At 38.5% G+C, this 13,537-nt stretch overlaps 1 protein-coding gene across 2 annotated transcripts in view; it reads right to left on the minus strand.

Moving 5' to 3' along the window:
* Nucleotides 1–13,537, minus strand: part of LOC144632054 (putative cysteine desulfurase) — a 44,834-nt gene that overhangs the window by 16,571 nt on the left and 14,726 nt on the right. For both annotated transcript variants that reach the window (XM_078490660.1, XM_078490659.1), the window contains exons 2-9: nucleotides 13,219–13,395; nucleotides 12,599–12,629; nucleotides 11,349–11,465; nucleotides 10,838–10,967; nucleotides 10,616–10,681; nucleotides 9,848–9,913; nucleotides 9,527–9,708; nucleotides 5,243–5,301 (exon numbers count right to left, since the gene is read on the minus strand). In XM_078490660.1, the coding sequence (XP_078346786.1) occupies nucleotides 5,243–5,301; nucleotides 9,527–9,708; nucleotides 9,848–9,913; nucleotides 10,616–10,681; nucleotides 10,838–10,967; nucleotides 11,349–11,465; nucleotides 12,599–12,629; nucleotides 13,219–13,300 (733 nt within the window). In that variant the 5' untranslated portion in view covers nucleotides 13,301–13,395. The remainder of the gene's footprint in view (nucleotides 1–5,242; nucleotides 5,302–9,526; nucleotides 9,709–9,847; nucleotides 9,914–10,615; nucleotides 10,682–10,837; nucleotides 10,968–11,348; nucleotides 11,466–12,598; nucleotides 12,630–13,218; nucleotides 13,396–13,537) is intronic.

The following is a 13,537-nucleotide window of genomic DNA, read 5'->3' on the forward strand; positions in this document are numbered from 1 at the left end:
AATGTGCGCTTTCCATAGAAAGATATCTGACTTTGCGCGGTCAAAGTCGTACAGTAAATCTTCTCGTTGTTCTGAATTAACTGGCGTCCAGGATGGACCTTCGATCTCAAGTCGGAGTTCCTGAAGTACTTTCTTTAGCCCTTGGCAGTCATCGCAAGTGGATAAGTGCTGATGTGAACAGGACTTTTGAAATTCGGGTTCTACCGGATCACTAAGTGCAAAATTCCTGCAGTGGTCGGGTTCGAGTCCTGGCCGGGTTCAATATGTCGTGTTCTTTGGGCAAGACTGGGGGTAACCCTGCGATGGGAATACTCCTAGTCGCTTTATGCTACGGAAACGTGATGGGCCCCTAGGCTCGTATACATGCTTTACCTTTTTATATACTTAAACTTGCAAAATTCTGCTCATTAATATACCTAAACCATACAAATGGGCAGAACCTCCACGTATAGTAATCCCCCCCCCCTCCCCCACAATCGCCTTCAACCAACCCTGACCCCTGTGTTCGCAGCAAACTTGAAAGAGTAATTTATTTAGTCACGGTTAAAAACATCAGGTGTTGCAAGCTATGTCACTAAGAATAAATTATTTAAGTCGCATTCAAATTACTTTATAATAACATTTTATCCTGTGTTTGAGCCGGTCTCAGGTAAGCTAACAGAACGCGTCCAGAGAACAGTTGTCACCATGCAACAATAGTAATGACCTAGCATTTCATATTTACGGAAGTGAAATCTGTTTCAGCCTAGGGCTTAACAATGTAAACAATTTTTAGCGATTAAGAACAATCTTTAACGATAAAACTTACGGGAACCAACGGGTGCAGCTTCTCCAAAGAGGTTTTTAATTTCCCTGGCCAGCTTGAAATTTATAACATGAGTTCCTGTTACCGCCGATTTCTTTCTATGATGTCTTGGATACTGGCAGGTCTTCGGAGCTTGCCAGTACTTTCCTAAGGTAAAACGATGGGCTGGACAAACCATCATATTCTTAATCTGTTCTTCAGTGAGTTCTAAAAGACCTGCTCTTGCCAGTATTAGATCCCTTTCACATCAATTTTCTCTTGACAGGTGGTGATTTGCTAGATGCAAACTGATATCGCCGTCACAATCATTTAGGGCTATACAATCTGTATGTCCACGACTACTTTCGTACTTACCACCTAAAATTGCCGAGAAGGAACAAAATCCTGCCATTTCACAGAACGAAACAACACGAAACGCAAAGAGCAAAACTATTCCTGCCGTAATGTAAGCACGCACGACATCAATTGTCACAAATTTGCATAAGTTAAATTTAGCACAAGGGCAGTGCAAAAAAAAGTGAAGAAAATAAATATTAAAGGAAAAGTTTGTAGCCTATTCACAAAATTGAAAAACAAATGATATAAAGTAAAACAAGAAATAGTTTTAGCAGCAAGCATTTGTCACACGGGTTGAAATTAACCTACTAAAAATAACTTTCATTAACATTCCCGCGTGCATCAAAGCCGACTGAAACAGACATTTTCTGAGAAATTCGCTTTGGCCTATTTTCATTTGCGTTGCATTTTCTCTGGGCGTACACTTTAATAATACAATGATAATAATTTCTAGCTGTTAAATGTGTTTAATATGTTAAATTATTAAGGGTTTCTTTCGTAGTTCTTTCCCAATTTATGATTACCGAATAACGGAAACCGCTTTTCGAAGCTTTTTGCACAGTTAAAGACGGAACTAAAGACAACTCATACCGGAGCCGCTCATGATTTAACCTTCTTAATTCTTATTTTTGGGGCGATATTTGATAAATTTAGGATTGTCCATGCCTTTTTCCGAGCAGAAAGCTAGTTTCAAAAATATTTGCTCCCTCGGACAACTGTTTTATGTGGGAAAGTTAGGAAACACAATAGTAAGAAATTGCGTGACGCGCGTTACGACCGTTAAAAATAGGCTTTGTTGATAGAACTCCTAAAATTCGAAAAGCTTAGTGCCCAAAATTTTTTTTTCTTGTTTCTAGTACACCAACCCTAGTACTAATCGTGGATAGTGTCCAGGGCTCTAGATCGCGTTAAACTTTTGAGAAAAACTTCTCTAACCAACAGTATGTTTGCGTGATTTTTGCGATGGCTCTTTATGGGGTGTTTAAAAAAAATCATAATTAATTTTTGTTAAGTCCGATTTCAAATATTTTAACATGAACTAATAGACAAGACATAAAATAAAATGATATACAAGTTTCATTTTATTTGAGTTAAAGAGTAATTTTTCAGCGCGTTGAGCGCGACGCCTAAATTTGACTCGAAACAGGATGATTTTTTCGGTTTTTGACCGTTCTCAGCAATCATCGCCAAAAATATTGACAAATAACACTACAAGCCAAAATATTGCTATTTTTGTTTATCATATGGATCAATTGTCTTGCACAGAAAATTTGAAGGAATTCTGTTCTGGGCCGAAAATCGAGTGGTCGGTTCTTACACGGACGCTCACTTAAAATCTGCAGGAGCCGCAACATTTGGAGAGTTGGCCGGAAAGTATACAGATTTTGTCACAAGTTCATTCGGTCGGAACAGCTGCACCAGAGTGGACCTTGTTTTTGACCAGTACCGATCTGTATCAATTAAAGCAGGTGAACGAAGCAAGAGAGGAGAGTCAAGTTCCTTAGAAGTGAACATCCACAGTGCATCCACGCCAGTCCCCAAGCAGTGGGCAAAGTTTATCTCGAACCCAAAGAACAAAGAAAACTTGGCCGCATTTCTTTGCAGTACCTTCAGTGAACAGCTGCCCGCACGGTTAACCCCTTCACAGGAGGTATTTCTTGCTGGAGGATTCAAGGATGGTTTAAAAACTGTATTTGTCACGGAGAACTCGACAACTGAAGACCCCAATCTACGTTCCGATCACGAGGAGGCTGATACACGCCTGCTGCTTCATGCAAAACATGCCGCATCCACCCATCAACGGATTATTATTCAATCCCCAGACACGGATGTGGCCGTGCTTTCAATAGCACATTTTGAAGAGTTGGGCTGCCAGGAACTGTGGTTTAAAACAGGTGTGAAGGACAAACAGAGATTTATTCCAGTCCATGATGTCTGTGATTCCCTGGGTAGGCCTCTGTGTAAATGCCTGCTATCGTTCCATGCACTTACTGGATGCGATTCAACAAGCGCCTTTTCTGGTATAGGGAAGAAGAAGGCCTGGAAGGTACTCCTGAAGGAAAAACAGGCGCAGCAGGATCTAAGCCGACTAGGAGAAAATCATCCCCTACAAGAGTCCGTAAAAGGCATTGCTGAATCTTTTATCTGCTCCATTTATGCGTCTGGAAAAAGCTTTGAGATTGCAGATGAGGCCCGATATTTCCTTTTTTGTCAAAGGAATCTGAAGAGCGAAGAACTACCTCCGACATCAGACTGCCTGAGGCACCATCTTAACAGAGCTAACTTCCAAGTGTTTGTTTGGAACAAATCCCTTGTTCCACTTCAGAACCTTCCCTCGCCAGAAGGAAATGGATGGAAGCTAGATGATGGTAAGCTTGTTCCAGTCCTGATGACAAAGAGTCCTGCTCCATCAGGGATCACAGAGCTGACAACATGCCGCTGCACAACTTCTGAATGTACGCGCAATTGTTCCTGCAAGATGAGCGATCTTGCATGCACTGAAGCCTGCTTGTGTATGGCAGATGAAGGATGCAACAATCCTTTGAACGGAGACTTGCTTTCCCATGATGATTCAAGTGAGTCCGAGACCGAGTGAATTTAGTTAATTATTTGCTGTGTAGAAATCAGATCAGTATCCGTCAGATAATGTCTCTGCAGGGGCTGACTGACGCTCGTCCCGTGCAATTGTAGTATATTACATTCATACGCAGTGATGCAAAAAGGAACAAATAGCTGCTAAGCGACTGAGCGTTTTTGTAAAAACGAGTAGCTATTTCAAGTGCGTATTGGTCCTGAAAAGATGCTGTTATGATATATACATTTGTTTGAAAGATGTGTAAACTAAGTGAGACAAATGTAATAGAGATACCTCACAGTAAAAAGTGTTTACATTGTACTCTCGTTTTAAGTTGTCATCTTTTTTTATGTAGACTGTATGTGTCTTACCACTTGCATATTCTCGTAGCCTCGTACGTGCCCTATAATTCAAAGTTTGCAAGTGTATTTCTGGGCCATTGCCCCCTAAATCCAGCCCGAAAATAGAACAAGTACAAAGTTAGCGACAGTATTAAAGGCAAAATAATATTGTTTTTTTTTTTGAATTCATAACATGCAGCTTAAAATTCTAAAAGTTTGAAAAAAGAAGAAAATGTGTGACTTCTGGCATATTTCTATGGTAACCGTTTCCATGGCAACGAGACCCCATACACCCTTTAATAATAAATTCTTTTTTTTTACAAAATTATTTTTTCAAATCACTGCCTATTTTCAAAGATAGTATGCGTTTAAAGACCGTTTTAAGTTCAGCCTCGTTTCCATGCTGACTAGGAATGAAATGCAGACGTGTACTTTCCTCGACAATTTTGTCAAAGTTTGTGTATCAAAATGGAATTTTTTTATCATGATTTAACGGAATAAGACCTCTAAATTGTTTTTCAGTGCTTAATTCATAAATAAACCTGTTTGTAAGGTTTTAGCAGGAACTCAAACTTGTCAGAATTGGAAAAAAGACCGATTTTTGAGGGAAAACGGTCATGTGACATGTCACGTGACAGGGTTTATGGTTTTGTAAGCAGTCAAAATTAAGATAGAGGCTCACGTGTCACTTTTTAGTTATTTTTGTGATATCTTGATAAAGGATGTGAATTTTACAAGTCAAAAACTGGTTAAGCCTCGTTTCTATGCTAAAAGCCATATTTGGTAAAAGAACCCTATTTATCTCGTCGGTGGTACCACAATTTCGGACTACATAGTACCTAGTCTTAAAGAGCAGTTATTCTTCTATAAGAATCCGCTGTTAGACCTTTTCTGTCAGGTGGGTTGAACGAAACCTTTGCTATGCACCTCCAAGCAACGCGCGCAAGAAAATTGTTATCTTTGAAGGGTAAAAAATAGTCAAAAATCATTCGTTCGGGCTTTATTATCTCACTGTTTTACTATCTACTAAAACAACTATTCACCTCAGTGTCGGTGGCTAGTGGCGGCTTCACGGTTCAGTAGATTTCCACCACTAGCCACCTCCACTTTGGTGAATAGTTGTTCCCTATTTTGAATATTACTTATTACAGTGCTGATCATTTATGAACTAGGAATATTTCATACCTGGAGTCCCAGGTCCCCCTACAAACTTGTGAGGAGAAAGAAAAACAGCATCTTTATAACTGAAAGAAAGACAAGAGTAACTTTTAAGTTGAACTCCACCAGTAGTTAAACTGATCCGGTTTAATGGCGGCTTCCTCAGCACTTGAAAAAGAAAATTACCTTTATTTATGCAAGGTTGTATTCAAACCTAGAAGCTTGTGGGGTCGTGTAATCTAGAAAGAGTTGGAATATAGATCCTGGCGTGTTGGCTTTTGCGTAGGGAGGAGAATTGGAGAACCCAAACCCACAACCACCTCAACCTATAGATGACGCGGAGTTCAAACCTTGGCCACATCGGGTAGGAGGCGAGTGCTTTCACCACTGCGCCACCGCTTTTGAGTTATAAGGACTTAAATCTTAAATTAAGGGTGTTGTAACATGTTATACCGTCGCTATGGTTACCAGTGACGTCAAGAAAATAATCACAGTTTGTTTATCAATGATTGGGCATTTGATTGATACCTTTTTGGTAGCAGTAACTGTTAAAGATGAATTCCAGTCCGTACTGCGCAATCTCGGCTGCAATGTTTATGTGAGCCCACTCGAAGGGAATGTTTACAAGCAAAACTAAAAATTCCGCGACAAACTTACCTTTTTCTTCATTGTTAACGCCAGATATCCTTGCAGAACAAATAATAACGAGTAGAAGAACCTTGAACGAAACGAACCGTAATGGCGGACTACAAAACGTCATGTATGCTGTCACCGAAGTGTAACGTTTCAACGAATTCAAAACAAAAACGAAAACAAACCCCGAGTCTGCGCAGTACGGACTGGAAATCAGCTTTAAATGTTTGTAGCACTGACCCATCAAAGTATGAGAGTTGCAAAGTGCTGGACCCTTTTTCTCAGCACTTGAAACTGCACATGACGTGAATGTTTTGTGATCAGAACAAACGTTGTAAACGCGATCAAAGGTCAAAAATTAATTAAAGAATTGATGTTTACTTGCAAAATAAAACAAGCTTTTCACATGATGTCCATGATGAAGAAAATTATCAAGGCCTCTGTTTTTATTAATCACCTTCGGGTGGTAACATAAACCTTGGCCGAGAGTAATATAAATTGTGGTTTGTAGACTTGACTGGTCAAATTTGACGAAAAAAATAAATTTCGAATACTGTAGATTTATTTATAGATATGTTGTCGCAACATACATATAAATAGCCATATTCATCAAAAGAATGTCGGTCAACACGTATCTGTGAGCATTAAACTTCAGTCAGGTTTCAACGTCTAAAATTAGAAGAATTTCACAGGTTGTCTTTCGCAACTGTTTTTTTACTATTATTATTTTAGATCATGCTCAACAAAATACATGTTGAAGTTGAAGGAACTTTGGCTTGCTTATTCACTGGATAAACCTAACAACAAACAGCTGTATCATGTTAATTTTACCCTTTCACTTTAATTCATTCTTGTGTAAACATTTTGTAACTTTTGTTACGCCTTTTTGTTTTCTTTCCTAATTAGTGTTCTTTTTTCTCATTTCACAAACACTTACATTATTGTTATTGCAACAGCTGTATTATAAATTCAAATATACGCTGTAATTTCACTTGCAACTGAATACAAAAAACAATGGCGCCCCCTTTTTTCAAAGAACCCCGAATTCCTACAAAAGGTAGTTAAATTTGACGTTTGGGTTGATTGTAAAGTAGTCACTGTGTATGGAGGGCGTTAATGGGGGTCTAGATCACGTTTCTCAGCAAATTAAATGTTTGTCTAAAAGTAAAAAGTTTGTTTCTGATCTTCCACATAATTATGGGTCGCAGCTTACAGCGAACTCGAAAACTTGACTTAACAAACAAAACATGTAACAAAGGCTCACGGCTAGCTATTTAGCAGGCCACGTTTCTTGAAGAAGCAGGCAGTCACTTCTCATTCCACGTTGACAAACGAAATTCGATTATGGCTCGGGAAAAAAGTCTTCAAACTTCTACAGCAATTTTCGTTTGTCTGTCAAACACGTCTAAAGTAGTCGATCTGTTGCTTTGTTTGTTAAGCTCTGTGATTAGTTCAGTGAAAATACTCTTGCAACCAATCACAACAAACATGTTGTTTTTCGGCCAATCTGGTGCTTATCTAAAACTAATTGTAAATTGGTTTCCTGATTTTCCCGCGCTGGGCGCCGGTGGCATATCTGCGCGTTTTGATTTATTTCGCGGTATTTAAAAGTTGTGAATCTTGCCGAGGAACACAATCTTGACACCCAACACATGGACAGAATTGATCCGTGCGAAATTGATCGCAGCCCCGGTCAAAATAATATCACCAAATTTGCATTCCAATCTATTGCCGTTGACGATGTGAAGAAGATTATAAAAAGTCTTCCATCAAACAAAGCTCCTGGTTGCGACAAAGTCAATGCCAAAACCTTGAAAGATAGCTTACCAGTCATCGCTCCTGTAATAACCAGTCTTATTAACAACTCCTTCCATTCAAGCAGCTTCCCACTTTCTTGGGAAAAGGCAGAAATCGTTCCAATTCTTAAATCGGGGGATAGCGAGGAGCCTGCGAACACGAGACCTATTTCGTTACTTCCTTTATTATCTAAAGTGTGCGAAAGGGCAGCGCACTCACAACTTGTTAATTTCCTCAGCTCGAACGATATCATACATCATCTGCAGAGTGGAAATAGAAAATTTCATTCAACTGAATCTGCGTTACTTCACTTTACTGATGAATTACTTAATAACATGGATCAAAGGAAGATATCTGTCATTGTTCTTTTGGACTTGTCCAAAGCTTTTGATAGTATTCAGCATGACTTAATGTTGTGTAAACTTCGCAAAGCTGGTGTATCTGAAACCGCGTGTGCCTGGTTTGAAAGCTATTTGTCACAACGTACACAAGTAGTCAAGATCCAGAATACCTTATCCCACCCCTTACCCGTAACGGTAGGGGTATCGCAAGGATCCATCTTGGGGCCGGTACTGTTTACATTATATGTAAATGACCTCCTTCAGGTCCCAAAACATTGCAAAGCACTCGGATATGTGGATGATACCAAACTCTTCCTTGGGTTCCCCTCCAACCAACTGCACGAAATCATCTCTGCTGTTAACGATGATCTTAAAGAAATTTCAAGTTGGTGCTGTAGAAATTCCCTGCTCATCAATCCTGATAAAACAAAACTTCTGTTTGTGGGAGTCCCACAACTCATGAGGACTTTACCTGCCACTCTACCATCCGCGACATTATTAGGAACAGAAATCAAGCCAGTAACTGTTGCAAAGGATTTAGGAGTGTATATTGACTCCCATCTGAATTATAATGAACATATCACTAAAACCGTTTCAGACTGCATTCATAAACTAACTAGAGTTAACAGGATAAAGCACCTTTTGGACCAGAAAACCCTGATCTTTCTCATAAATGCCTTTGTATTTAGCAAGTTGTTCTATTGTTCGACGGTTTGGAGTAACACAACCAAAGCGAATGTGGGAAAAGTCCAGTCAGTTCAAAACTATGCTTGTAGGATCGTAGCTGGCTTAAGAAAGTACGATCACATTTCAGGGACCCTGAAATCCCTTCAATGGCTTAGTGTAAAAGATAAATTGCTTTTTAACGACCTAGTAATGGTAAGGAAATGTTTAAATAATGCCACTCCAAGCTATCTTCGTTTTCAGCGACGTTCAATAACACACACACGTAACACCAGGCAGAAAAACGATCTTGAGCTGCCGAAGTGTAGACTAAAGACAGGGCAGAGATCGTTTGCCTACCGTGGAGCGAAGCTCTTTAATAACTTGCCTAAGAACATTAGAGAGACAAATGACCTGAACCTTTTTAAAAAGAGAATTTTTAAACATATTATAAATTTGTAAATACCCGTTTAACTGTAATGTATATAATTTTAATTGCGAATTTTTTATTTCAACTATACCCCTTTTTTTCTGATTTTTTTTTGTTTTCTTTTTTCTTCTTTATTGTAAATATTTTTATCTTTTATCTTTTTAATTTCTGTATGGCGGAAGAGCCCCCAAGGGGGAGCTATGCAATAAAGTATGTATGTATGTATGTATGTATGTATGTATGTATGTATGTATGTATGTATGTATGTATGTATGTATGTATGTATGTATGTATGTATGTATGTATGTATGTATGTATGTATGTATGTATGTATGTATGTATGTATGTATGTATGTATGTATGTATGTATTTTGGCGCGTTATGATTGGCCAGATGATTTATTTTTTTTAAAAAGAGACTTCTCTATTAGAATGGAACGTTTCTCACCCATTCTGTGTCGGATTCATGTCGATCTTGAGGTATGGACCGGCTGAGGCATAATCCCAGAAAGATAAGGCGCCATATTTGTGACACAGTTCAGCTACAGCCACAGTATCTGTCAGGATTCCTGTCACATTTGAAGCCGCTGAAAACGCCACGTACATGTTGTATTCTGCTAAACGGTATTTCTGTAAAAGGACGAGCAGCAATATCACTGAAACATCACTGATGCTTGACAAAGGTTAACCAATTCTGAGCAGTAAGCGAGAGGATGAACTACTCAGAAGTGTTGAAACAGAAATGATCGGGTAAACATTTGAACATTACCCTGAGTTTAGCCTCCAGCATCCCCATATTGACTGTCCCTTGGTTATTATCCTGTATTCTGACAATCTATGATGATAACAGAATATTGTAATAATAACAATAATAATAATAATAATAATAATAATAAAAAAGAACACATCAAACAACTCCGATTTATTCAGTATGATTGTCTGGCTCTTGTCTTGTTTCGTACAACGGGTTTAAGTTTGGTTAGTTTTCTTGGCGAAAAAAAATCAACGTAAACTCAAGTGTTCTGATTTTCGTTTGCTAAGGTAGAAAAAAAACGCGCTTTGGTGCGAAAATGAAAAACACTTTCTTTCTCTCTTGCCGTTGTACAAAAGAACCACACATCATGTTCGCGTCGACATTTACTTTTATTTATTGTCCAATCTCGTACCCAGAGCCCACGTTCCCCTGAAGAGCGGTCATTTCACATTCCGCTGAACAAGGGTCACGGGCTCTGGGGATGAGATTGCTTGTTGTTGCACATATGCAGACGTTATTCAGTCGTGTCATTAATAATAGTTCAACTTTTTAACACAACATTCGTGTAGGTAATGCAACCGATCTCAAACAAATAATATATTCCTGTAGATGAATATTTGAAGCCTATATCGTTGGTTACATAAGTAATGTTTATAAACCAAAGGCCAGGGCAAATACTGACTAAAACCACGGCAATGGCATATAAACTATCGTTAACCCTGCTCAGCATCAACGAAACCAATATTCATCATCATGCAGTCGGTACGATTACTGTCACACTACCTTTGTTCCTGTTTCTTTCCAAGGTAAGATATTTGAATGATGTTCAAATGGACCGACAAACACAACCTGTTTGAAAAATTAACAAACAAATTTGATTCCTGAATCATAATGTTAGTCACTGAAACAAAGACTGAAATGTTCAAACGCCACAACTTTAGAAACTTACAATGTACATTCCAGAAATCAGAAAGTATATGAAGCGCAAAGATTGTTTGTACTTACAGATTTCTCCACTACTTTTCCTGTTAATTGCAGAGCATGAACTAGTTTGTGTATTGCCCCAGTCGTTCCGCTCCCTGTAAACACAACCACGTCTTCTTTTCCAGCGTTTACGCACTTTTTAATGATTTCACTGAAATAAGCATTTAAGAACAATCCAATATGTTCATTAATTATCCTATTAAAAAGTCGTTGTAAAATAAAAAGGATCAAGCACTCGACAGAAGTAGCACTGCATGGCAAATCAGACTTTCAATGTAGCTTGCCACAGTATATACGGACGAAAATAAAATCGGCGAGTCTTCGACCCCACTAGTTAATCAGTTAAAACTTTTGAGGGAACTGTTGACTTACGAAGCAAGAACCAGAAGATTCTCACTTAACTTTCCAATGCAGCAAACACCACAAGTTTCCAAGTCATTTCCACGTCATCTTGGGGTTCTATGAATACGTCACATAACTGAGCAGGCTTTTTGACTAAATTAACAAAAGCTGAACGCTTATTTCTCCTTACCGTGCCTCCTGTCTGAATTTTGTCGTCTGTCGTGACGTCGCACTTGTTGTTGTGTGGGTGTTGGCGTAAAAGGGGTACACATAATCCCGGATGTAGTTTTCGATAAACCCAAGAGGCCTGATGACGAAATATTGTATTGTTAGTGCCTACTAATTTTAGCAATTTGAGCGAGTCATGGGGGCGAAAATTGCTAAATTTAGTACTCGCTAAAATTTGTCTCGGTCAAATTTAGTACGTGTTAAATTTAAGTACCTCCCACCCTCAGGCTCCGGAAAAATACTAAATTAAATATAGTGGCCCTGTACAACTTTATAACAACTTCAGAAGGCCAGACAACAAATAACAAGGGCTTGAAGAGAGCTTGGATCGCGTTCATCGTAGAGGGAAAGATTGCTTTCCCTGACGAGGACCCATTTTCTGACATTTTCAATTACCTTTGTTCATTCTTACAATGATAAGGCTCAATTCAGTTTCAAGTGACCTCGTTTTTTTACTGAACATTTATTTATTTTCATCTTAGCTATTAGTTCAATAAAAACTGGATTATATGATATCGCTCATTGTTTTCAGTTTTCGGAAAACCACTTAACTTAATGGTCGCTAAATCTTGCTCAGAAAACGTCGCTAAACTTAGTAGTTGCTAACAATAGTAAAGCTTCCTGTGGAAGGCTTTCAGATTCTACTGACACACATATCACGTGAATAAAAATAGCAGCTAACAAAAGTAAAAGGAACAAAAATGGTCGATAAGCGATGCTTATATTAAAGTCATTGAAGCTGAACACAAACGACGAACTTTTAAAACAAAATCAGAAAATTTAGGTTATTTTAGAAAGTTTCCCTTGTCACGATCTTAACAATCGAGGACTCCATTTTCTATTTTCTCCCCTTCTCCAATCTTTGTTTACAGTCTCGACACGTTTTCCTACAATCGTTTCTTTACACAACAATTCAGCATTCCACATCCGTTCAATATTGTTACGGCTGTTTGTTACATAATCAACGATACATAATTTATCATTCACGTGTACGAATGAAGTGTATTCACGCACGCGTCACGTGTTTTCACAAGACTTTTTGACAGGTTGTACAATGTGCAATTTGTGACGTAGTTCCTTCACCCATCAATGGTCCTTTTTCAGTATTGATTATTTCCCTTTTGAGATTTTATTTTTATCAATATTTTGACGCATTATTGTTTGCCATACCTCTTCACCCTGGGCTGGAAAGCATTACTAAAATCCACTTACTTGCCTGAAGCTGTGTAATCGCAGTAAATAACTAATAAGATAAAAACAAAAGATATGAATAAGGTACCGTAACAAGTGTCCAGCGATCAATGAAGGGATACATTCCCATTTTACTCTAACTCACTAAGATTGACTAAGATTCTTTTACTACCCGGCCAGAATTCCGAAAATTAGCCCTGGGCTAATTCTTGGTGATCAAAAGAAGCAGAAAGAAGAGTATCATCGGTCTAAAGTTTGATAAGGAGGTTACTCAGTTCGAAGTAAAGTTGACAGAATTTTCAATGCATCATAACCAAACGCCTGGTTTATATTGTAGGTTAAGAGTAGGTTGACTAAAAGTTCATTTAGGTTGGGTGTTTTCTTTTAAAGGCGGAGTATAATCTGTCAATGATAGGAAGCTTTTGTTTATCCTTGTAACTTATCCCATGTCTCCAAATCTTCAAACATGTAACCCTTCCGAAAAATTCTAGACATCTTCCTTTCTTTTATGAATAGCGTACTGTCGGTCTACCGGCGATTCAGTTTCATAAATATCTCTTTTCAAACCGCGTGCTTCGGCTGGTAGATGATTCTGAACTAGCCGGGCCGAGCTATGAAGTCGGTATTTACTACAGTCGTACCTCTTCTCTCGCCGTAAGGTCCTTCAAATCTTGTCTTGCCCCCGATCACATTTTCATCAATAAATTCCAAGATTGGCAGCATTGTTTCGTCAAGAAAAACCTGGTTGGTTTCTTCTTCCTTGAGATGTTGAACTAAGTTGCCACTTTTTTGATCGCCATTGTCCTCTGTTTCTGCGACTTCGAAATTAAAGACAAAAAAATCTGATAAAGAAGTTCTTATTCATATGCTTTAAGAATGAGAACCATTTTGATTGGAAATTAAAAATAGAGAGAACTTGAAACAGCCAGAATATTTATTGAGCAATGTTTAGCAAAGCCA

This window comes from Oculina patagonica, chromosome 12, assembly GCF_052425735.1.
Source record: "Oculina patagonica isolate OP01 chromosome 12, crgOcupat, whole genome shotgun sequence".
Classification (NCBI taxonomy): domain Eukaryota; kingdom Metazoa; phylum Cnidaria; class Anthozoa; order Scleractinia; family Oculinidae; genus Oculina; species Oculina patagonica.